At 33.4% G+C, this 27,071-nt stretch overlaps 2 protein-coding genes across 3 annotated transcripts in view; both read left to right on the forward strand.

The window, feature by feature from the left end:
• Positions 1-13,797, forward strand: part of LOC110994253 (tyrosine-protein kinase transmembrane receptor Ror) — a 32,488-nt gene extending 18,691 nt beyond the window's left edge. The window contains exons 2-8 of one of the 2 annotated variants that reach the window (XM_022260799.2): positions 7,455-7,524; positions 8,273-8,422; positions 9,594-9,691; positions 10,792-11,004; positions 11,441-11,651; positions 11,746-11,904; positions 12,074-13,797. In XM_022260799.2, the coding sequence (XP_022116491.2) occupies positions 7,455-7,524; positions 8,273-8,422; positions 9,594-9,691; positions 10,792-11,004; positions 11,441-11,651; positions 11,746-11,904; positions 12,074-12,849 (1,677 nt within the window). In that variant the 3' untranslated portion in view covers positions 12,850-13,797. The remainder of the gene's footprint in view (positions 1-7,454; positions 7,525-8,272; positions 8,423-9,593; positions 9,692-10,791; positions 11,005-11,440; positions 11,652-11,745; positions 11,905-12,073) is intronic. The other variant, XM_022260800.2, reaches the window with a different exon arrangement.
• Positions 13,798-18,896: 5,099 nt separating this feature from the next.
• Positions 18,897-27,071, forward strand: part of LOC110994180 (dedicator of cytokinesis protein 9) — a 44,040-nt gene continuing 35,865 nt past the window's right edge. The window contains exons 1-10 of the mRNA XM_045629917.1: positions 18,897-19,164; positions 19,596-19,715; positions 19,938-20,110; positions 20,956-21,250; positions 21,534-21,705; positions 22,337-22,544; positions 23,297-23,600; positions 25,046-25,263; positions 25,698-25,888; positions 26,625-26,869. Coding sequence (XP_045485873.1) covers positions 19,117-19,164; positions 19,596-19,715; positions 19,938-20,110; positions 20,956-21,250; positions 21,534-21,705; positions 22,337-22,544; positions 23,297-23,600; positions 25,046-25,263; positions 25,698-25,888; positions 26,625-26,869 — 1,974 coding nt within the window. The 5' untranslated portion in view covers positions 18,897-19,116. The remainder of the gene's footprint in view (positions 19,165-19,595; positions 19,716-19,937; positions 20,111-20,955; positions 21,251-21,533; positions 21,706-22,336; positions 22,545-23,296; positions 23,601-25,045; positions 25,264-25,697; positions 25,889-26,624; positions 26,870-27,071) is intronic.

Below are 27,071 nucleotides of genomic sequence, written 5' to 3' on the forward strand. Positions count from 1 at the left end.
GTTATTGAATAAAGTCTTGTGCCTACTTGGCTAGGTCCATGAGTGTTTCGGGACATAAGCCGATTCTTCGCAAAATTAAAGAAATAAACTACAACTAATGTCCGAAGTCGTGGTTAAAGAATAACTTATTGAATATTACTTTTTATTTATGTTTCCGTACTCAGATTCGTACCTTAAATTATCTATTATATTATATAATAGTATATTAATAATTATGTACAAAGACAAAACACCCCAGAAGCTACGGACACTATTAATTCACTCTGTCTGGGGTTTTTACAATAACTATTTATAGATAACGCCTATATATGTCAAATGAGGAATAACACATTTTTATTTTTATATATATTATCACGTCGGGGTCACCAGTTTAGTGATTGAGGTACACCAATGAAAACCGAAATAGGCATTTATTATCTTTATTGTAAGCACTGTATATGGCGGTTTTAGGGCGACTGACCTAATCCACGTGCCAAATATAATTACGAAATAATCATACGTAAACATAATTACAAATGGTATTACGAAATTACACCTCTACAATTCCTTAATGTTATTTAGTCAAAATTATTAAGTTCTGTTAAAAATTGCGCCATCTATGCCTCGTATTAGCTAACATGACATTTGTCGGCATCGTCTGTTTCTAATTATTGTAAAAACCCAAGGTCAGCGGTATTGAATTTTGTTCATTGGGCTTTGATTAGAATGGCTATTGAGAGTTACAGAGTACGGCCACTGATTAGTTGCTGACAGCGCCGGTACTCTAAACTCTTCCGACTTTCCATTAGATATTAAAACCTTTGCTAACGCTTAACTTAAAGAATCTTATGCATGCATCACCTAAATAATGTTATCGTTACGTTTCGTAATAAAAGAGAAACGATTTCACATTTCTTATAGTTATCGTAAGGTCAATATTTATCATGACATAATGAATTGTTTTTGTTACTTTATATTCCAGGAAACAACAATATCATGACATTAATTATTATAATACATTCCTAAGTATTTGTTAGAAATCTATATAATAATCTATATAAACGTATTAATTACATTGAACTTGTCTTTTGTTAGAATTCAAATAATACAACTCATGACGTATTAACAGTGATTTTGTTATTTAGTTTTAGTACCACCCAATATATTTCACTCCTAGAAAAGAACAAACTAATTCTTAAGAGGCAACGCATTTGCTAGCTGACTTCTTCTGACAGTGTCTATGGTAGCTGTATCACTTAACGTCCGCTTGCCAAAGACCCTGGCGCATGCCTGGCAGTTTGCACCCTGTTCTTTCAAAAATAAATATCTACTGATTTTGAAACCTTCGTGACAGGACATTTCTTTTTAATGATAATTTCAAAAACTATAATTTTAATCTAATTCAACATAGTAATTATATAATGTGTAGAACATTAGAATAGATACCACTGAATTATTTACTATATTAAAGTTCACAATAATGTATTTAATTACTATATCAATCTTGTAAATAAAATTAAACTTATCACACGTGAAATTTATATAACATTATACCTTAAAATTTGCATCGTGTTTCTTGAATTGAAGAATTTTAAAACAAAGTACTAAAATCCACAATGGAGGATTTTATCACGGACTTAAAAGCTCCCTCATAAAACCTTACGAAAATATATTCATTCACTGTTTAAATGTTTTGAAACAAAAATAAATCGTATATCAGATTCTGTATTTTCACGGAAATGTCCCGGCTGATTGCGAATTCTGCGAAACGTAATACGTAACAAGGACGTAAATGAAATGCATTTTTATGTATTCATGAAAAAAATACTTTCTGCTTTTGTATTGTAAGATGATATAAATTTAATTTCAAATTCAAAATAATTTTTTTGAATTAATGTTGGTAACATAATGTACACTTATGAACATCAAAAAAAGAAATGTAATGTTTTTAAATGCTTCTAATTTTACATTTACTGCCAGTTCTCAAATCTATTTATGTATTTTAATCCTAAAAGTAAATTATATACAAAATATCTTGTCTAAATTACTCTGGAAGACTGGAAAGTAAAACGCAGTAAGCTTTCAATAGACATATCCTTCTGGTAATAAATTGCTTAGAGAAAGACAATAGGGTGTAGCCTAAACAATATTTATCACTGTCATATAATTAATATAGAACATTGTTTATCTCTAATCGTTATTTCAGGTATTAGGCAAATTTGTGCAGGGCCCTTGGAGGCAATCTGACACCATCTAGGCAATGTTAGATTCCTATCAATCATATTCTACAATAGCTGTCTCATTCGCTCCCGTTAGATAAATGTGTATTGTGAAATACCATGGCTGTGATCTTAGAATAGCTATTACAAGTAATGGTTGAAATGACAAAATAACTTCTAGTTTTCCTGACTACTAATGATATGATTTATTTAAAAGCGAACTTTACCGTCTTAGGCTCTAATACTCAGAGAAAGATTCTGGTAAGTGTATTTATTATGAGACACGAATGGATAAGGGAAAGTTTTAGTTTTTATCGTGATTTTTTTCCTTAATACCAAGGAGTGATAGTTTTTATTTGTAGTTAACGAAGTTTTAATAAATAAAAAACATTTATAAATATGCAACCATACTCATATAATACTTACAAATTTGTGACCAAAAAATTTCGATATTAAATTACTAGATATAAATATCTATTAACTCATTAATTTGAAATCAAAAACTAATAAACAAAAAAATTAATAAATAAATAAAAAAAAAAACGTAAACTGTATATTTGATTGTTATGAATACTAATAAATACAATTTGTTAAATAATAGTATAATTTATAAACAAAATACTTTGCGTATATTATATATACATATAATACACTAACACAATTTATATTCTTGAATATGGTTCTGACTGAATAACTGATAACTTCATTAATCTAAACATAAACTAAATACTTATAAAGAAAATAACAAAATGTTAAAAGATAAAACGCATATAAAACTAATGTATGTGATCCATTTGTGCTTATCAATCGATATAAGTAACAATATAATTTTATTTCCAAAAGCTCCACGCATCAAAGCATCAATAACGCGTACTAATCTTTTATTAGCTATAAAATTATTTTATTGCCTGGTTTAAGCCATTTCGTTTACTTGAAAATATTACCGCTTATCATTAAGACATATGCCAACAACTTTCTTGTCACATGAATGGTTTTACTTTTAAATATAAAAAAATTTCTTTAAATAACCAGTTCATATTTTTTTATTATTCTGTCGGTAAGATCGAAAATTATTATTCATATTTCATCATTTTATTAGTATGTAATTCGTACTTAAATATAATTTTCGAAAAACGCAATTTACAAAAATAAAAAAAAAACACATCAGGTACATCCAGGTACTTTAACATAAGACAGTGTCCAATAACACTATAGGGTTGCCTGGAAGAGATCGCTTGTTAGCGATAAGGCCGCCCGTTGCATCCCTTGTAATTTATATATATTGTGTTGTTTATATTTCTTTAGCAACGAAGTGTAAATAAATAAATAAAAACTACTTACAGTCTCATAAATGACAGACATCCAGTTCTTGCGTTCTATTTGTTTCACTTACTAATGTTTAGCTCTTTAATTACGTGTACTAACACTAATTCACCAGTTCAAATGGTTTTGTCCTTTTCAGTTTGTTCACTATGCCAATGAGAGTTGAATAGCCTTGACATTCACGTGATGGTGGAGCCTATGTTCGTTGCCTCCATTTGTCTGTTTTATTATTTTGTACCCGGGAGCTTTACGAACATTATCATATATAAGTGATCAGCATTCTGTATCTTTAAAAACGAAACAATTATAGTTTACCAACATCAAACCCATCCGGGGACTCGTTACTAACCAAGCGATGGTATAAACTAAGAATATACCTCTAATCAGAGTGTCTCATTGAAGTACAAACAAAATTGCAGGGAACGTGTAACTATGAAATGAATAGGAAATTGCGAACTAGAAATGGAACAAACATCATCTAATTTCCGATTACATTTCAATTTATTTGTCCTTTGGAGACTTGCTATTTTGACACACTGATAACAGTCACGAATTATTTTAGTTGTTACTCGTCTGGATTATTTAAATGTATGCTATGAAAGCAATAATAGTTTTAAAAGTTTAACCTGAACACAGAGATGCGGCCTTTCTTTTATAACATGTAGTGAATAGTGATCAATAATAATTCGAGCAAGATATAACTTTAATAACGAATTTTTATTATTATAGGTCAAAATAAACTAAAAGTATATAACACCAAAAAAAACAGTATCGGGTTTAACGTTCTTGGTACCTGAAGAGGCTCAGTACAAATTTTTAAATTTAATACATGGACCGAAACGAAAAAATTAAAACAAACATAGTGAAAAAATACATTTTATTTATTCGTACAGAGTGTTCTTAAACAAAAAATTGCATTGATTACACAATCAAGCCTCTAAAACCTCTGATGAAATTCACAGTTATTTAATTAAAATGTATAGTAATGTCATCAATGAAAATAAAATAATTTAATTATTAATGCATTCTGTAATCAAATCCAAATGCCCATCTGATTGGGTAACTGAGTTATAATATTAGTTGTATTAATATTATCGTCAGTTGTTGATTTATAACGTACAAGAGTTAACAAGACAAGCGGAGATGTTTCGTTGTGTAACGCTCGTTAGTAAAGATGGATGATGTAAATCGCATTCCTTTTACTGTTTTAAAGAATCATTACAACTTGATTTCAATACTTATAGATACACATTATTAGTTGCGTGTTCTCAGCGTATAATAGAGATTGAAAGCTTACCACGTAACCATAGTTTTGATTTTAATATCGAGTTAAGTACCACGTAATTTGGTACGACACAGATTATTAACTAATGACTGAGTATCGTGGTCAGCTGTATAGCTGCTGCTGCGTACAGCTGTATCTGGTGCGAATGATTTTCCTCCACCAGTTTTCGTCCTGCGCTTCTTTTACAACGGCTGGAGGACGAGAGTCTCGTCAACTCTACGCATTATGTGACCAAAATATGAAATGACTGTTATTTGTATAAAGATATTAGGTAACAAAATATGATGGCGATATAGTATTTAAATGTGCTTTAAAACCGACTATTTTGGCCTAATGTTTAGTAATTAAATAAGAGGTATAACAATAATAATGATAGGTAGAACCCCTAGTAACATCGATCATCATATCAAATCGCTTCAAAGGCTGAAGCCGGACCTAGAATCCCCTAAATTTCAAGTACTCAATATTCTATTTCATTTGATTTAACTTTTCAAAATAAAATTAAAGTAATTATTATAAATCGTCGTATAAAAAATAAAATACTTTTTAATATTAAATATCGAACACATTTAATATAACTTTACGAGTAACTGCGTTTGATAAGATGTTCAAAATAACCCCGAGTCAGACCAATTCAAAACTTATCTTGAGAAATTACAGTATTGTGCTACACAATATTAATTGTCTGTGCCTTTAGGCCAAATTGATTTATTTAATTTTAGCCCACTGGTTTAAAGCATTACACTGCAAACTTTAATCCTTACATAAAAGTTATAAAACGCGGCCAGTGTGAACACAATAAATTAAAAAAAATAACTACTGAATAACACTAAATTAAAAACTTATTTTTTTCTTTTATATATTCAACTAATGTGTAAACATGATATGCCAATGTGAAGTATTCGTAATATACAACACTGCGTTATTAGAAGAAAACCTTACTTTAAACTACAAAGCGTGAGACGGCAGAACCAACCAAACGGTGGTTTATTTACTTGTTGACTGTGTAACTTTTGAATGGGTCAGGTGCTATCTAGAGCTCGAGACTGGCATGAGCAAGTATACTTTGTGCAGACAGTAAAATTCACTGCAAGGTATTAAATACTAAAAGTACTAGATTTAGAACTTAAAGTTTGAAAATCAGTTAAAAAATAAAACTTGTGGGAGACTCCAATTCATCGCTGCAAGGTTTTAAAGATTAAAAGTAATAGATTAAGAACTTAAAGTTTGAAAATCTGTTAAAAAATTATATTTGTGGGAGACTCTAATTCATGAATGTATAGTAACTGAATCTTCTGTAGAACGCAAAATGTAAACAGAGAATACGGACATGGGAGCTTAATTTTAATTCTGTTCGCGTTACCTAATTAGCATTATAATTAATTCAAATAAGTAGCAAGAATCTCCAGTTACATGGTATTTGGCATGGGTGGCAGGTAGGCAAGGACTATGGTGAGGTCGTGTAGTAATTTAAATACGTTCTTAGCAATGATATTCTATCTAAATGATGTTTACTCAAAGATACAAGTTTCATCAATTTAATGTAAACATAATCTTAAAACTGAAAAATATAATATTCACCATTAAAACTATGTATAAATTGTATTGGTAAAAATGGCATAATTAAACGTAAAGGATGACTGGCGGTGATCGCTTTCGAGCGATCTCTTCCAGGTAACCACTGTGAAAAAAGAAAATAAGGAAATTAGATAAGGCAAGCAGGAAGTGCAAAAATACATAATATAGTTATTTAGACAAAACTAAAATAGGAACAAACATAGCTCTACTAAGAAGAACACGATTTGAAAAATATAAATTAGGACTGATGCACTGAACGCAAGTTTTCTGATCTTTACGTCTACTTTCATCAATTTCAACAAGAAATAGACTGTCTGATTTTGTTATGAGAATAATATCTACGAAGTGCGCATTTTGTAGATAATATCTACAATTACGACTTACTTTGAATATGTATTTACATAACTTACATATTGTAAAATTAAACAATCAAATACAAAGAAATACCTATACGTTAAATCTACTAGGCATTAGAATCCACAAAAGTTTTGCAATATTTAAAATTGGAATAGTAAAGACTAAATGTATTTTGGCTATTCGATTTTTAAATCGCAAATCAGTCTTTGTGTGTAAAATTTATTTGTAAACTGAGCGAATTCAATCAAACTGGTATCAATGTTATTTCAAAAGCATTTTATATACAGATATCCTCTCTTTAATTTCTCGTGAATATGTAATGTATACGCTTACGTTTCAGTAATACACTTCCTGAAGTCGTACAAAGATGCTTTGTTCATTTCATGAACGCTGTATGTTTCGATGGAGCAATTTAAGTTTGAGATTTTCAACTCATGCACGATGAATAACAATGTTAATATTTATAGTTGGGTCATTGCGTGGAATTGTTGGTGATTGTGAAAATGTATGTAGTGGCAAATTAGAATGATTTAAATAACAGTTAATTCTTCTTCTTATTCTTCATTCTAAACGTTGCAAGTATTAGAAAAATGTCCATCATTTGGATAAATTAAAGCAAGTTTGACAAAGTTTATCCTAACACTGTCAATTAGATTTTTAATGATTGATTCATTTTATTCATAAGTAAATAAAGATAAAACATAATTTTCCAGAACCTGCGGAAGACAGAAAAACTAGCAAGGGTGGCGAGAGAAGAAGCACGACCTATCTCCAGTTCCGAAAGTAAGTTATTAATTCAAAATATTGACTTAATTAGAAAAAACACAAAGGGAAATACTTTTTTAATTATCCCGCCGTAGAGAATACATTATATTGATCATGGTAGGGGTCCGTCACTCAAAATAAATAAGTAATGCTTTTTAAAGGTGACATACAAAATTTAGGGTCAGATAAGTACTTTTTAGTTAATATTTTCGACCTCTTTTTAGAGGTTTATAAATAGCAAGATTCTCCAACCTCGTTCAGAGCCAAGAGCTTGGTTTGTAGTTTGTGTTCCGATTCGATTTGTGAATCGAATTCGATCGGCTTTAATTCACGATAAAACAATAATAGTTTAGGGCTGAAAAATACAGGTGGCAATATTGGAAATCACTGTATTTGTAGACTACTTTTTTATCTTACAATCTAAATCTTGGTATACATTTGAAAACCAGTGTAATTTTGTAATTATACTTAGATAGTCAATGTCGATTAATTTTTAGCCATGTGCTTAATCTTTTTTGTGAGATAGTAGATAGAGTTTTTAGTTAATATTAATATGGCAAAACTGATTCTTAATAAACAAAACTTGGTGGAGCGTACTCGGCAATGCTTTGAACGAAATATTGTCATTTATTATTATTTCGATGGTTTTATCAATACTATAAATTATTAATAAATAAATATTATATAGAGTATTTACAATATTCTTCTAGTACATAATCTTATGACTTATTTATAAGGGATGATCTTATAATATCTTGGTTTTCAGTTAAATATTTTCCTGGTGGGTGCGAGTCTTCGTCATGCGGTGGTCCAGAGGCTGGTTGCATACAGGTGTCCAACAATACGTCCCATTATTGTGTCTGCACTACGGATGGGCAACCTATGAGAGATGGTATCAGCTGTCCTCGAAGCACAGGTACTGGACAGTCAGTCCTCAAATTCATGACATAATCTTTATTATTAATATCTTAATTAGCTATTACTGACTGTAAGGAAAATTATTATTATCTTATATCTTTAAACGAGCAATTCTTGTATATATATATATATATATAATTGGAATCTCGGAATCGGCTCCAACGATTTTCATGAAATTCGAAAATCAGAGGGTTTCGGGGGCGATAAATCGATTTAGCTAGGAATCATTTCTAGAAAATGTCATTTTATTTGTGTTTTATCAACTTAAACATAGAACTGCTCGTTTAAAGATGTCAGTCAAATAAAAACTTAAATATGAATATAATTATCTTTATTCGATAATATTACTTACTTACTTTATAATAATTATATTCATTTTCATAATTTTATTAGTATGTAATTCGTACTTAAATAAAATTTCCAAAAAACACGATTTATAACAGAAAATAAAGCAAAAGCAAAAAAAAGCTCGGTCATCCAGGTCCTGTAATATTAATTTACACAGCCTGCGGAGTTTACAAGCAACATTATATTTATTATTAATTGTGCTTTAAGTAAAACTAAAAATTACCCGTGTTAGTTTTAAAAATATATAAATAAAACTAGCGGATCCGACAGACGTTGTCCTGTCTATACGTCTTTAATTTGAAAATTTCAAACTTTTTTTAATAAGCTAAAACATTCTGGACCATTTTGATGAAAATTATTATTCAAATGTTATGACAATATCTAACGATCCAGCACATGGTCTACAATAACACAATGATAACAAAACTTTTTTTTAATTTGATCGCAGCGCTAACTGTCGGGACAGACTAAAATTAAAATTCGAATATTATTTAAAATTTGACAGTGCGATGGTAGCGCCGCCTGTCGGATCCAATGTAAAACATTCCAAAATTAACAACTACTAATTAATTAAAAAAAACATTGTCCAGCGGACAAAATTGTGAATCTAAACCATTCTCGAATCTCCTCGAACAAACACAAAAAATTTCATCAAAATTGGTCCAGTCGTTTAGGAGGAGTTCAGTCACATACACACGCACACAAGAAATATATATATTAAGATTATCCTATAGTCCTAATTTGCCAAATCCATCTTCATTATCATCCATCAAATCTTGGATGAAATCCATCCTATTAAACATAAAATATATTGATTTCAGTGCCATTGACACAGAGCAAAGCAATTCACAATATCATCCCACCAGGACCGTCGAATGCGACGGAGACAAGATACCCGCCGATATCTCCTACAGCACAAGTAAGGTTTATATAATGTAACTATTGTTATACTAAACCTGCTCTAAAAACGTCATTTCATTTTTGATAAGATAGAGCATACATAGTTGTCGCCAAGAAGATATTACCAAATATATACGTACAACGTGTAATTCAATTAAAAATTGGCGGATGCTTCATCGGGATGTTGCTATTAACGAAACAAAACTCCAAAATTCCTACACAACATTGTTGCCCCTCTACCAACGATCGCCAAAAATTTGAGATACCAGTATTCTCCCTCAGCCCTTTTTATTTTTAAACGATTTATTGGAAATTATAATAATATCAATCTCTAAACTAAACACATTTTTAATTTAAATTATTGAGCGTTTAAAACGTTTGAGATGGTAATACAATGAAAACGTTATAAAAGGAAACTCGTTTTTTTCGTGGTTTCTGATAAATATTCAAACATTTGTGACGTCAGCGGTCAGACTGATTATCGTTAGACATAGACAATACCTACCTTAAAATAATTTTCGTGTATACCGATTAATGTGAGCTTAAGAATTAGTATTAGCTAAAAACGTACGTTCATATGCATAAAGGATCGTAGTACTACTGGAGACGTCTTTCTATTAGGCACCTTAGCCTTTTTTAAGGCAGTTTTTGCCGGGCATCGACCCCTATGTGGAACCAGCTTAATAAAGTACCTATTTCTGAAACGGTTTGGGTACTTCAAGAAAAGAGTGTACCAATTGTAAGATGGTCGGAAACACACTCACGATGTTTTTGATTTTTTAATTGTCTCCACGCAAACCATTTATCAGTGGCCCTTAAATTTCTGTATCTGTTTCATGATCATTTGTTAATCTAATGGGCAAGTGATCAGCCTTCTGTACGTACACCATCGACTGTTTGAGCCTAAGGCAAGCCGGTTACCTCACAATTTTTTCCTTCACATTTCGAGCGAATGTTAAATTAAAGCGCACTAAGAAAGAAAGTCCATTGGATCGAACCTACGACCTCAGGGGTGAGAAGCGCACGCTGAAGCTACTATTAGTCCACGCATACCCAAAGGTTTTCTAACGTAGCTGAACCTAAAAATGGAGCCAATAAACTTTAGTAATTTTATTTCAGGGTGCGAAGTCGTTAGTAAGCAGTGAAGTTCTTACTGAAGCAACGGGCACCGACCCAGCATTCATTGGAGCCAATGTTCATGAAAACCCAACTGCACCGATTATCATGACGGTGGTTGCAGGCTGTGTTTCCCTATTGGTCATAGTAGCAATAATTAGTTTAATTATCTACCTCAGAAAGCGAATCTGTGATGTCGACGGAAAAGTCAAACCGGTAAGGAGCTTCGCTTCATATCTAACATTGCTTAATCATATTATCACATAACTATTATCATATTATATCCATGATAAGCTAGTGTTATTTCCTCTTTACTGTAACAGTTCTGAGTCGTTCATTAACGTATGCCATTCCATAAAGATTAAAATAAAACAAAATAACGGAATCATAACAAGGCTTCCTTTAAAGGATGGATTTAACCTGGATACATCGCGTATAGTTAAAACAATTTACAAATATTTCGTCTAAGTTAAATATGTATATATTAATACCAATGGGCATAGATTAATATTCAACTTTCGTTCGGTAATACTTAGAAATACAACTGACTAAATGATCCAAAAGTAAGCTTTTATGGATATTATATGTAATCAGAACGAAACACAATCATTCGTTGACCTTGCTTTGCCAATGTCTGCCATTATCTTTGTAGCGTATACGACCTGGCGAGCCTCTGCTTGCTGAACGGTATATAACGAACCCGCAGTACGGCGTCTGCGGTGCTGGGGCGTTGGTGGTTCCAGGTTCACCTGCCACTCATCACGGGGGCGATGCCACAGAACCTGAGGTTAAACTCCTCGATCGCAGTGCTCTGACCTTCCTGGAAGAAGTCGGGGAAGGATGTTTTGGAAAAGTTCACAAAGGTAGATACTGACCAACTGTCAAGTATGGATATCAACTTTGTATATAAAAATTTAGTTTCAGTTAATTATAAAAAAAATATGTTAAATTTTCCAGGTGTTCTTCGTGTCGACCATGGTGAACAAGTTGTAGCAATCAAAGTACTGAAAGAGAGCGCTGGCCGAAGTGCCGAGGAAGACTTCGTCAGAGAGGTGTCAATTATGTCCGCATTCCGACATCCAAACATTTTAAGTCTGGTTGGAGTTGTTTACAGAGGTAAATGACATTAAATTACTTCAGATGCCTTTGATTACACAAAAATCTTTTAAAATTTTTCAATTCATTATTACTTATTTAAAACTTCCTTGAATTAATAACAAAAACTACTTTATTTGTCAGAAGACTCTTCTAGAATACATGGACTAATAATATAATAATATTACAGATGACATCAATGCTAGTCCGTGGATGGTCTTCGAATACATGGAATGGGGAGATTTAGCTGGCGTACTACGAGGATCTCGTGGCGGTGGAAGAGCTGGACCTACCTTATTAGAACCTGCGCTACTGCACATTGCTCTTCAAGTAGCAAGAGGCATGCAGTATCTTGCTTCCAAGCGGTTCGTCCACCGCGACCTTGCGGCTAGAAATTGTTTAGTTGGAGCGAACTTATCGGTAAAAATAGCAGACTTTGGTATGTCCCGTGATGTGTACACCTGTGACTATTACAAAATGGGCGGGGAACGACCCATGCCTGTGCGATGGATGTCCCCTGAGAGTATAGTTTACGCTCGATTTACGCACGAATCTGATGTGTGGTCATACGGAGTTGTCCTATGGGAAATCTACAGTCGCGGTAAACAACCATACTACGGCTGCAATAATGACGATGCAACGAAACGAATCACAAATGGTATTTTACTAGTCCCACCAGAGGACTGCCCGCAATTCGCCTGTAGATTAATGAGAGAATGTTGGGCAACGGATCCCAGAAATAGAATTGGCTTTGACGAGATTTGTAGGAAACTCGAAGTAGCGGCTGCGGCCAATGGAAGTACTCAAATAAGACTGCCCCGACCACCACCGCCTCCGCAAGATTCTACAGGGTATTTAATTCCAACAAATCCACCGTGTAATGCAGACTATATGAAGCCTCTACCGGACCTGGATCCCGATTCGGAGTTCAGTGAAGATGAGGATATTGATGATGACTACACTTGACGTCAAGCCGCGGCCCCAGTGTCTCAGTACGTGCCGCGAGCTTCGCCCTTGGCTGCAAAATCCAAAGCGTTTACATTCCCGTCTCAAATGAGTATGGAACTATTTGAATGTTAAACTTTGTATCCGTATGTTGGTAACTATAAGACGACGATGTAAAATACTCAATTATATTAGTTACATACATGTTATATTATTATTGTACAAATAGCTTTACATTCGTGTACAATATTTTGGTACATATTTACTTAAATCATAATATTATGTAGATGTAAATGTGCCATACATTGACCAAAAATTTATACTATCCTAATCACTATTAAAGTATTTTGTCTGTCTACGTTTTCTGATGTATATACTATGACTAGAATATTATGATGAATTAAAAAAAAAATATATTTCGTACGATCAAAGTCATTAATAAAATTAAGATAATAACTTTTAAGTAAATATAATTGATTAAGGGACGTGCACAATAAAAACCAAAAGAAAAATTAAATTTATTTGTTATAACTAGGATTTTATAGGGGCAAGGCACATCATAATATCCAGTTCTGTTTGATCAAATAATATCAACAAACAAATATTATTTTAGTGCATTTACTAAAATAATATACGAGACATTTCTCGTAAATCTTTAAATGTCTGACAAGGTATGTCAATTGTCATTATAGATGTTCATGAGCGACGATATTGAAGAAATAAATTTTTACACTAAGTATGGTTTTCTATTACTAAAAAGAATGTTTAGTACAATACACTTAAATTTACAATCATCAAACTAAATAATTATTATTTGTAAAATTGTTGTAAATTGTACATATTATACACCTAATAAATAATAAAATCTACTTTAGAAAAAAGATATTAAATGATTACAATGTATACCTACCATATTTTGCCTGTTAATTATTTTTGGATGTTCATAATAAAGATGTCAAAAGATATATACATACGTTATTTTATTACTATATAAGAAGAATTTTTTGACTCAACATAATGTTTAATGTTTAAAGAACTTTATTTCTCATCACCAAAAAGAATATTTTATTTACATGAAAAACTATATTATTATGTATATTATATACGAGCGAGATACACGAAGCGCACCTTGTTTTTTTTTTTTTTTTTTTTTTTACTTGGGGAAATGCTTTTCGCATACCCTTCCGCGGCGCGACTGCTTGGTGCAGAAGGATTATGTGGGACTCGCCATTGTGCATACCCACTAAAACCCCAAGGTGCCACCAACAATCGCCTTATGCGGGATGCGGTAACAGCAGAGCCTTATCCGCTTCCCAACACGCGATGCGGCGGTTGCGTCCGCCTCTTCCCGCCCATTGTTGATTTGTGAGGATGCTTGACACAGCAAGCATCTTTCACAGACCGGGCCATACGCATTTACAAATAGCTAGGGGAGATCGGGTCCAGTACTTGCAGGGATGGGTCATCATCCCTTCTTTTAGACGCATGGACCCCTGCTCCCCGCTTAGGCACTTTTTAGGCGGCGAGAATTTGGTGAGCGCGTCGCGCGTTTATGCGACGGGCCTGCGGTTTTCTTCGCCGTCGCGGATGGGCATCGGGACAAAGCTCCCTGGTCCTTTCCGCCTCTTCTTTTATTTTCATGACCGCCTCGCAGAAATTATAAAATATTTTCCACGGGCCGTCATTTCTCGCGCTCACTAAAACCTTCAATACATTTGGAAGTGTTGCGTCCTCGCCCTGGAGTGCATCCAGCAACGGTCCCCTTTCCACGTCCCATGCTGGGCAGTCTCTCAGCGTATGCTGGGCGTCATCCGGGCTGTCTCCGGCACAGTGGTGGCAGGTTGGTGCCTCTTCACACCCTACTACTCTGTGCAGATAACTACCGAAACATCCGTGTCCGGACAGGATCTGCACAAGACGATAGCTGAGCTGGCCCCAGCGCCTCCTTACCCAGTGTTGGAGCAGGGGTCTGAGGGCTTCTATAGTATATTTACCGGCAGTCGCTCCCGCCAGCTCCTTTTCCCACTCTGCTAGCATTTCTTGGGCTTCCAGGGCTCGCCAAGCGTTTATTTCTTCCAGTGTGGGGTTGCTTCCTCTTTCCCTGGTTTCGGCTCTCCGCCAATATACTTCGCTAAAAGCAACCGCGTCGAGATGCCAGGGTGCGGTACCGGCTATGACACACACTGCGTCATAGGACACAGTGCGGTACGCCCTCGCAACCCTGGCTGCGATCACTCGCTGCGACTGCCTAAGAATCGTGCGATTGTGCCTGGTAAGTTTGTCGGCCCATATTGGGCACCCGTAGAGTGCTTTCGCCCGGATCGCATTTGCGTAAAGGTGGCGACACCCCCCATTCGGCCCGCCGAGGTTCGGCATTATGCGCGAGAGCATGTTTGCGGTGGCGGTGAGCTTAGGGGCAAGTGCTGCGAAATGTGGTCTGAAAGTCCACCGTGGGTCGAGAATCAGCCCTAGGTATTTAAGCGTGGTACCAACCCGGATGACTACTCCACTGACAATTATGTCTGCGCCTTGGGGTGGAGCTTTTCTGTGTCCGTAGAAGCATATAGCTTCTGATTTCTGAAGGGCGACCTCGAGGCCGATCTTTTTGATTTCAGAAACCACCCGAGCTACTCCAGCTGTCGCTCGAAGGCGCGCCTCCTTAAAATCTTGTCCAATAGCGACCACGAGGGTGTCGTCTGCATAGCATATCGTTGACACTCCCGGAACTAGTTCCCCTCGCAGCACTCTATCGTAACCTATGTTCCAAAGGAGGGGGCCAAGAACCGAACCTTGTGGAACGCCGCACTTGATGAGGTGGCTCCCTATGCTATTTTGTTTCGGGAAGATGACACGACGGCCGTTAAGGTACGATGCTACACATCTTCTTATATGGGCCGGTAAGCCGTGGTGGCGCAGGCCATCCAGGATACAGTCCCAGGGCAAGGAATTGAAGGCGTTCGCAATGTCTAACGACACCGCTAGAACTACTCTGCCCCGTGACACCTGCTCCTCGCACACTCCTCGCAGTTGCGCAATTGCATCGATCGTTGACCTGTTTTTTCGGAAACCGAATTGAGCCTCATGTATGTTCGGTCCTATAGTTTCCAAATGGTTATAAATTCGGCCGGCAATGATACGCTCGAAAAGCTTACCGGCTTCATCTAGAAGAACTATAGGACGATACGCTGATGGTGACTCCGGAGGTTTTCCACCCTTTTTTAGAAGAACTAACAGACCTGTCTTCCATGTCGACGGAAAAAGGCCCCTTTTAAGACATTCCGTGAGGAGGTTTCGAAAGCGCATGTCAAGACCAGCGTCGAGGGCCAAAAGCGCACCTTGTATCTCAACATATTATAGACCTATTTATTACACATTTCTTAACGTGGATCACTTTTTATTTAGTATTTAAAAGCAGTTACAATAAGTGAAATAAGTGTTTCAATTACGGATTTTAAATTTACTTGAGTAATATTTTCATAATTTTGACGTGACTGAGATTTGGCTTGCGACGCGGCGCTGCCAAACAAGCAGCGAAGCGCAACTAATCGTCGACTTGAGGATCTTACCGGCCGCCACTGTCTTTTTGCGCCCAAAGTCGTTAATCTATCACATTTCATTTTGCAAAAGTTGCCAACACAGAACCTCCTGATTCTAAAGTCAGCAAAGTCTGCTTGGCAGGACTCCTCTTGAAAACCACAAGACTTTTTCGTCATAAGATTTTTTTGTTTCTTTTTGTATTATTCTGACGAAAATGTGAGTAGGTATGTATCTCAAAGTAAGTTTGGTCTCAATATACTTTTTACAGCTTAAATAAATATTATAGACTAAATATGTACAGTATTTTATGTGTTATATGATATTGTATATATAAACAATCATAAAATAATATTTATTTAGTTGCGCCTGCGATATTTTCTATTTCACTAAAAAACTCAAAAAATATCTTATTAAGCTGTCATATACTAACACAGAAAACATTCTTATCGTAAAAAAATAGAATAGGTATAAATTTATTAAGTAAAATTAATTAATTAAGTATGTATAATTAATTAAGTTAGATGTAAAAGGAAGAGACTGGCTGCCCACAACACAGGGAATCCTAGTGTGGGGGCCAGAGCACTCTACTTTATAGTAACAATTATTGTATTTTGTGTCTAATAAAGTTATTTCTATTCTATTCTATTCTATTCTATTTAAATATCTAGGTATGTTCGGTATATTTTGTAGTTTTGATTAGGCGCAATTTTGGAGTTTATTTTTATTTTTCGCTAGCTAGTTAATATATTCGCCATTTATTAATCATAATACTTAAGACAAGATGAAAAATGGGTTAAGACAAGAAATCGCCTATAGCATCAATTTTAACACGAATTTTTGAGTGCTGGTATTTTTGTTAAAACCGCCAATTTTTAACGTTCCCAACCATATTCCAAGTTAGCCCAGAATGCGTGGAGTGCGGGATTTGGATTATTTCAGCATCGTGATTTTTTGGTATAGGTAATCTTCAAGTCAAGTGATTTAATCTTACCCCATGTGTTGTAACTATAATTACAAGATAGCGACTATATTATCATAAAATATTTCATTATAGGTACCTAGTTTTTTACTCTTAGTTACGAACTCACATGAATGGTCGGCTATTATAAGCAATTTAGGAAACATCTCAACTTTCCGCCTTTACCCAAAGAAAAATTACGGGGTACCTAAGATAAATATAGAAAAGTTTCGATCTTACTGCGTTTTTTTATTTATTTATCCTTTATTACCTTATACAAGACATATACGTCATAACAAAAATAATAAAAAAACAGTTTAACAAAGATATAAGGCAACGGGCGGCCTTATCGCTCACAAGCGATTTCTTCCAGGCAACCCTAACCTCCGCTCCGAAGTTTCATACAAAAGTTCAGTTATTCTCAAACTTTAACTGGTAACAAAGGAAATAAACTGGCAACGTACTTGTTCTTTCCTTAATCATGTGATTATGTATAGGTACGTTTCTGAATATGTAATGAATAATAAATTTTGATTATTTGACATTCGGAGCAACTAAAACTTATGAAAACGGAGTTTAAAGTATTACATTAGGCCACCCTCCTGTCCTTGCGATATCTAAATACGATTAGCAATTAATGGCCTTTAAGTTTTGGAAGAATGAGGTTTTGGGCTATCTAGAAAAGAAGTAATTTTTCTCGTGTAACGCTGTTACCTCAATACGACCAGATTGGTTCACAATATTCTAGCTCAAAGCTAAGGCCAGCCGCATACGGACTGTTTCGTTTGTTAGTTATGACCGACTGTTTGAAGCCGCGACCGCGCGGTGAACTATAGCCATTCATTCGCTGCCGTAGACGCGACCGCTTCAAGAATCAAGCCGTCAACTACATGATGAAATTACATCGTGCCGTCGACCGCTCGCGAGCAGTCGCTAGGCATACACTGTTGCTCGAGCCGTCGGCGGCTCTAGAGCAGTCGACAGCTCTACAGTATATTATTCATTTCATCAAACGAAGACACTGACATCCTAAAATAGTTGAAAATTTTTCTTCATCACTTGTAAGTTCCATAAACAAATGATGGAATTGTCCATGTTGTTCTCTTAATTCCAAAATTGGATGAACCCAAATTTTTCTCTTTTGACGTCTATAAAGTAAAGATAAAGCATTTCAAAGGTAAACCTCCTGTAAGAGTGAGTTGAGCCTAAGGACTTAGGAGTTACGATATGTAATGAATTTAATCCTAATAAAATAAAAAAACTAACAATGCTTATATGTACATACTAAAAGACACGAAGAATTGAAAACTTTTCTTCTCTTCGTAGTGTTATAACGAAGTTTAAAATTATGATGTTTTTGTGTTTAAACTTCGTTATAACACTACATTTTAAAGTATCAATCCTGTGAATTAGTTATCTATGTAAACAGATTACATATTTACCATCAATGTCACTATCTTTTGGCGTCACTTTAACAACTATCAATGTCATTTTCGTTAGGCGTCACTGAAACACTATCAACTATCAAGTATCAAATTTCATGTTTGACAGTTTCATTGATCTTGCGGCTTTTGTACATAGCTGTTGTCTGTATATACAAACTGCAGATTTTTATTTGAATTTCTTGTTTGCAGTGGTATCTAAATTTTATTCATCAGCGTTTACTCGTTTAAACTTCCGCAACTGTTAATAATGTTCCTAATTGGTGTGAATGTAAATAATGAAGCTGGAGATTATACTTAGCGTTTTTACTCGTAATTTTAGTAAGTGAACCAGCCGGATTTCTAGTGAAAATGCCTCCAGTAAATTCAAAAGGGAAAAAGAACGGCACTGAATACGGGGTAAATATTTACATTTAATGTTATTAAGCGTTGCCTTTCTTAGTATTATCGTTATTCAGCATAATATATAAGTCTCATAGTTAAGCATAAAAAACAGTTTTAATATTCAAACAGGCCAATAATCAAATATTAAAAATTGTTTTCATCCTATATATTTATCCTGAAATTGCTTGTGTTAAAAAAATTTTTTTGACCTTATTAACCGTGTATTGTTTAAAAATATATATATACACTATTCATACATATTTAATAAGAATTAGTCAAAGTTGAATACATTTTTTGTAATAACAGGCTCAATATTCATAATATTTACATAACAGTAGTGCATTGTCTTGCAACAAGGTTAAGTAGTAGTTTGGCTTCATTATACATAATATTTACTTCTTATACAAAAAGCAGATCAAATGTCAGAAACACATCTTACATTTCAGAATATTATAACAACCAAATGTACAGTTTTGGATTTTGAACAGTACATACAAGAGAACAAAACACTATTACTGAATGATCCATTACGGGATATACTTTTGTATCCATCAGATGATGTTTCTGTAAGTATTTTACACACTATTGTTGATTAAATAGGTACTTATACAGTCATTTATAATATTTTACTGACAATAAATGTAGCATAGAATATTCTTAACAAATTATGTAAGTTAAACGTATGTATAAAATGAACAATTTACTAATACGTTATATTTAATCAATATAATTAAGCAAATGGTTAATTTTCAAATAAGTTATGAAATTTTAATGGTGTAATTCCTTAGAGTGTGGTTCTCCCTCGGAGATGGAGAACAGTGACAACAGCCGTCCCTGATGTGAAAACATCTGCAACATGCCCCCTTCTAACTAGACAAGCTCTCCTTAGCTATGCATCCAGTTGGAACCTTGTTCATTACAAATATAGTAATTACTCAGGCTCTTATCATAATTTGCCACGGTAAGGTACTTTCCTGTTTGCTATAAATTAGAACTAGCTCATAGTTTACCATAACTATTAATTTTACCTTAGGCAAAGAACTTTATCATATGTAATTTATAATAAAACAATACCTCATTTACAAATTATAATAATTATATTATCCTTAAAGGAAAAAAAATGATTTAGATAGCTTATATCAGGAACACTTGTTTATCCAAACTTTAAATTGAACACTGTATATTTTTTCATATTTATCAGCAGAAAATATTCAAAAGGTTCAACACAAGTTAGCTATTTCAAGATCAACAATTAACCTAAGAGCAAAGTACTGTAATTAATACTAATTGAATTGAAATGGTATCATAAAGCGAATGTGTTGAAAAATAGCTTTACCTATTAGCAAACTAATTTAGAGTTGAAGTCATGGTCAGATCCAAAGCTGCAGATAAAAAGAGAAGGTTATTGTCAGATATGAATGCAGTTTTGCATATAACATTTTTTAACCTTGATTTTATTTATAAATATTTTTTTATTTAAATAAACTTAATTTCTTAGTCTATATATGAAAACTAATTATGTGTTATAGATTATGCTATCAGAGCAAACTACAATACTTCAAATTTATCATGAGTTGGCCATCCTTGCTCTATGTAAAGAGTTTACTTATGATGTCTAAATTTATTTTCTAATAATTTTATTTTCTTTATATTAATATTCAGCTTTCAGTCTATTACTTAAATTAAATTATTTTTTATTATGTTCTTAAATTTTATAATCATAAATACTTATTATATTTACTACTCCAAGAAATTGTATTTATTTCTAGAAAAAAGATTCTTTAAGAGTTGCTTAATATTTTACAGGCCCTTTGACACAAAGTTGCCGATTGAAATTTATGATCTCGATACTGAAATAGAAAATGAACATGAAGCTCAAAACAAAGTGGATGTTGGAACAAAAGAGGGATACCTTTACAAAGGACCAGAGATAGGCTCAGAAAGGATGTTTAGCAATCTTGCTTCAAAATCTTTCAAGAAACGCTATTGCTCAATGGTTAAAGAGGCTGATGGTACATATATACTCGAAGTATATAAGGATGAAAAGAAAACAGATACAAAGCTCACAATTGTCATGGATTTTTGTTCAGAAGTAGTTAGGGTATGTTTTAGAAGCTTTCATATATTGTAAATTAATCTGGCATGGAAAGCGAGTTTAAAAGATATGTTTCATATGGTTTAGTTTTAATTTTTTAATTTACTTGCTGATGTTTTTCAATTCATTAGTTGTAGTAGTTTAGCAATTCAGAGTTGATCACACACTTTATTATAATATATGCATTATTCTACAGTTCATTATATTTTATTAAAATGCTAGCAAACTGATTATTATTATTTAAACTGTTTATTAATTAGCTTATATTTTGTTCTTAATTTTATTTCAGAATACAAAACGCGGTAGATTTTGTTTTGAATTGCGTATGAGTGGGAACAAAGGATACACATTCGCAGCAGAAAATGAGGAAGAAATTAAGGAATGGATTAATTGTTTCACTTCAGCGCTCAAGAAGAACCAAGATCAGGGAAATCATCAAAATGACGAGATTTTAGATAAAGGTATATTTTGTCCTTCCTGTTCATTTGTGTTTTTGTTGGTTTACATTTAAAGTTTTAGATATCAATATAACTCCAGTGGATTTAGCAGAAGATATTTATTTTAGTACTCGCGTAAATTAAAGACAGAATAATATAAAATTTACTTTTAATTCGCTACAAATTTGTTCATGAAAAGTAAATAATATTATGCAATAAAACCGTAATTAATTTCGGTCATAGAACTATTGAAAATAGTCCAAGGAGATATTTATAAGTTCAGCTACCAGCCACATAGTGTTCGTACATATATGCTAATTCTTTTCTATTTTAAATTTTAATTTTAAATTAAATTTATTTTAATTTAAATTTTAAATTTATCGTAATAAAAATATTTTTGATATGAAAACATCTTCATAAAAAACTGATACATATTCCTAAAATAAAATACTTTTACCTATAAAAATTTAAATTATAAAACCCAACACCGTCCCAACATTTCACGTGCTATTTTGCTGCCTGATAAACATTACAGCATTGAGCTTTGTAGTGATTCAAATGAATTTTTAAAGCCGTATGAAATGTCCTATACATTTGTTTGAGTCCAATATATCGGGGTTACATCAAATTCAATGCTCAACTTTCCTATTCTCAGATGCGGACATATCCTTAACAGGCGAGCCCCCGCCTCCCATATACGGTACATTGAAAGGCCTAGAACACAGTATGAATCCACTACTAATGCGATATTCACGGGAAACTGACCTCTCAATCGCGGCCGCGAGGAACGAATGTCGCTCGAACATATTCAACTTGCCATACAAGAGATCGCCTTCACCCGAACCACAATTGGAACCATTCAAGTGAGATAAGGGTTTATATTAGCTTATTGAGATAATTACATTGTCCTTGTATTTATTTATGATAAGAGCAACTAAGTTTGTAATTGATGCGTAATTAGTTAAAAGCTTTATTTAACGCAGAACTTCGTATGGTAAATAGTCGGTAATATCTTATATAGAATTTTTTCGACTTTCGTTAAGTACAATGTGACCTTGATGTGATTTTGATGATACAATATTTCATAAAGCAGTGTTGGCCTAGCCTTCAGCGTGCAACTCCCATCCCTGAGGTCGTAGGTTCGGTCACGGCTATGCACCAATAAACTTTCAGTCTATATGCGCATTTAATAGGGTGTACTATGGCGGAACACCTTGTGATGAAACCGGCATGTCAAATCGAAAATCGGCAACGTGATCATATCTATAAAAATGAATGTAATGTGAGGCCAAAGCCCATGGGCTGTGGTGGAGGTGGATTTTTGGAAAGTTCAAAAGATTTCATTAAGCAAAAAAAATTATGTGCAATGCAGAAAAGTATTTTATTGGTTGTGCTAAGTTGAAGGAAAAAAAATAACCATCGTATACATACATTATTTTTCTCCTTTTATGAAATTGTGTTTAAGACTTTGAAAAGAGATTTTGGTGTAAAGCAATTTGTTTCAACAATAAAATCTCTACAGGTCTTAATTGTCATTTTTTTTATAGAAAAAACTATTATTAAAAATTATTTAACTACGTCTTATGAATAGTCTACAATACTATTGTCTTTCCAGAGAACATTTCGGTCAAAGAATATTATTGAAGTGCGAAAGTCTGAAATTCAGATTACAAGCACCCATAGATGGTGACAAAGAGTTGTTGTGCCAAGTCGAACCTTATTTTACTCACTTAGCAATATACGATGCACGTAGCGGGAGGAAAGTGACGGAGAACTTTCATTTTGATCTCAATCACGCGGCTGTTAGAGATCTTATAAAGGAGAATGAGTGTACCAAGTCATTGGTCGAGAATTTTAAGTATGATGTAAAGGTGGATGTTAAACAAATACCGGAGGAGTGGTTTAATTCAAAGAAACAGGTATGTGGAGTTTTTCAGCTAATGTATTGAGTAGAGAGGAATGGATATAGCAAAGGATATTGAGAATTGGGGGAGGCTTTTATCTGAATCTCCATACATTCAATTTAAATAAATAATAATTTAAATAATTATAATTAAATGCATGAAGTCAATTAATATAATATAAAGTATAAATGTTTAATCAATTTATTAATTATTGTTCTATATGAACTTATCATTGTAGTTGTTATGGAATCAAATAAAGCTAATATTATTATTATTGAATACAGAGCGGTGTTGGCCTAGTGGCTCCAGTGAGCGACTGTCATACCTGTAGTCGTAGGTTCGATCCCCGGCTGTGCACCAATGAACTTTCTATGTGCATTTAACATTTGCTCGAATGGTGAAGGAAAATATCGTGAGGAAACCGACATGTCTTAAACCCAAAAAAATCGACGATGTGTGTCAGGCACTGGAGGCTGATCACCTACTTGCCTAGATTTAAAAATTGATCATGAAACTGATTCAGAAATCTGAGGCCAAGACCTAAAGAGGTTGTAGTGCCACTGATTTATTTATTTATTTTATTCAGTACTTATTTATTACAACTTTACCATATTATGAATAAAAAATAAGTAACATAAATTATTAGGGATGTAACGGGTGGACTTATCGCTAACAAGTGATCTCTTCCAGGCAGTCTTAGTAAGGGAAGAAGAAAGAAAGAGAGTGCAAGAAGTGCATAAAAATTTGTTGTTTTTTCACTAATGTTTGAAGTTTTAAAAAGGAATTGTTGAAAAAAAAAAAAAAAATTAAAACCAATTCTACTTTGTAATTTGCATTGTCAAACGATTGTTGGGGTGGCGAAAAACAAATCATATTTTAGAATTTATTCCCTACAGATGCTATCTCTCCTAAATATTTATTTTATAGAAAAATATAATAAATAATATATTATATTTTTAATAATAATGTGTCGATAGTGTTGGAGATAGCATTCAGTATATGCATAGTATGTCAAGAAAAACGAATAACTTTCTTTTAATAGTCTAAATTAGTAATTTGTCTCGCTAGTTTTTCTTTATCCGTTAACTAGTAGTATATACTAATATAATAAACGGCAAGCGTTCAATTAATGTTAATAAAAACAATAATTAATGAAGCCTCTTATTTATTCCTCATTAAATTTTATAAAAAAAAATTTTTTTTTCATTGACCTGTAGAGTATAGACCTCATCTCTCCACCTCTCTCTCTCTCTCTCTCTCTATCTTGAGCATATATCTATTTCAATAACGTAAAATTTTGATTTTATATTAAATTGTTTATAACCTAGCTGAAAAAAAAAACTTATTCCTAAATCGTTTGTGTTAAAGATAAGTAAGATCGTCTTACTTGAAAAATATTGTTGTTATAATCTTTGGTTTTTAGAAGGCTGCCTAATAGAATATGGATTTGTAATTTTTAGGTGCTGTTATCAGTGAACAACCCACATCCGGATTTATTTTTGGTTGTGAGGATCGATAAGATTCTTCAAGGTCACGTAAGTCAAGTCCTGGAGCCATATCAAAAAGCCACAAAAGACCCTCGATTAGGCCTCAAAGTCCACAAAAATGTGCAGGCCTATGCAAATCGTGTTGGGAATTATAGGATGCCGTTTGCGTGGGCGGCAAAACCTTTGTTCAGGTATTTTTTTTCCGATTATTAATACACCGTACTAATTATTGAAGATAGGGTTTCATAAAATTTCTGTATATTTCAGTTTATTAAAGATACAAAAAAAAAATAATTTAAAAGATTTACATCACGTTGATATTTCACCTTTTGATTTTTTGGCGTTGGTTAAAAACTTCGTTCAACGATACAAAATATTGCAGTCAAACAACGGAATTTAAATAATTCATTATTAATAACAAAAATTATACTCGTTTTTCTAATTAGTTAAGCACACTAACGGTTTAACACACGGTTTAACTTAGATGAATTAACTTTTTTACAGACTTATATAAAACCTCTTAACTTTTTTTTCACGGGAATAAAGAAAACTATTCCCATGTAAATAACCTAACAAATTTGCTTTATATCCATGAAAAGCACTTTCTAAAATTAGATTTTTACAGATTATATAGTAACGATTTGGATACAACGCCAGAATTCCCAGCCATATACCGACAGGAGCCAAATAAAATGTCTGACGATGACTTACTGAAAATTCTGCAAGACTTTAGAAAACCAGAAAAATTGGCCAAATTGAATGCGATACCTGGGTGGCTGTCCATCAGTATTCTCCCTTGTAATGAACAAATACCAAGTATGTTTTGCTTACCACAAATTATTTTCATAGAAAAGTAGAATTCATTTACACTCATTAAAATTTATTGTAAGAACTGCTGTAATCTAGGTACTAGAAAAGTTTACAATCTGGAACATTTTACACATAGTCTATAAATATCTGTCTATATCAAATAAAAGCTAAAAAAGTTCATGACCTTTAAAACCTCTTGTATCTGCTCATATTGATGAATAGTGTGAGGGAAGCAAAAATATTGTGAATTAAACTCCTTCACTCTGTAGTCTTAGTTCTCAAGATTTTTAAGATTTTAGCTCTCTTAACTATCAACTGAAACCAAAATAATTGTATGGGGCTGTTCAATTATAACGTAAAGTGATTTATTAAAATGTATCCCCTCTTGTCAGCAAAAGTAAGCAAAGAAAGTTTTCAAGCATAGACAGTGCTGGTAATATGTGTAAAAAGTAAATAATTACTATTGACGTAATCACCTTATAAGAAAATCAAACCCTGTAGTGCTTAGGTAATACTTGAAAAAAAATATATATATAAAAAAAAATCTATCTTTCCATTTGAAAAAGCACAAGAGCACAAGAGGTCAAGTACCTCTTAGAGTTAAAAAAAGAAGTAAATTGTTGAAAAAATATTTGTCGTTGCGAGTATAAATTTAACATACTTCTAATCTTAATCATCATTTATAGATTATATGGGTTCACTTGTCTTGACAATGTTTAATGCTATTATATATTATTTATAGATTGTATGACGAGTTCCTATGCTGCACTAAAGCCATTTCCATTGCCACCAACATCGCCATTAACGTTGGAGCTCTCTACGTACAATTTTGAGCCTGAACAACCGTATGCAGCATACATTCATCACCTGTACGTCCGACCGTTAGCCCTGAATTTTGAATCTCAGAAAGTCTTCGTGCGAGCGAGAAATATTTCCTGCACAATCGAATTGAAGGACAGCGATACGGGCGATGTTAAAGCCTTGCAGGTATTTTTTTTTGTAATTAATTTTTTTTTTGATGTGAAACATCTATAGCCGCACGTAAAACCGATTTCTGGCGTGGCGACGCATGCCGTGGCGACGCGTCGCCACGCTATATGATATACAGTCTAAATGCAGTAGTTAATTTCACATTAAAAATATTTAATGAAAATAATGTTTATTCAACAAATAGTCATCGTTATCTGGA

This window comes from Pieris rapae, chromosome 10 (assembly GCF_905147795.1).
Source record: "Pieris rapae chromosome 10, ilPieRapa1.1, whole genome shotgun sequence".
Classification (NCBI taxonomy): Eukaryota; Metazoa; Arthropoda; class Insecta; order Lepidoptera; family Pieridae; genus Pieris; species Pieris rapae.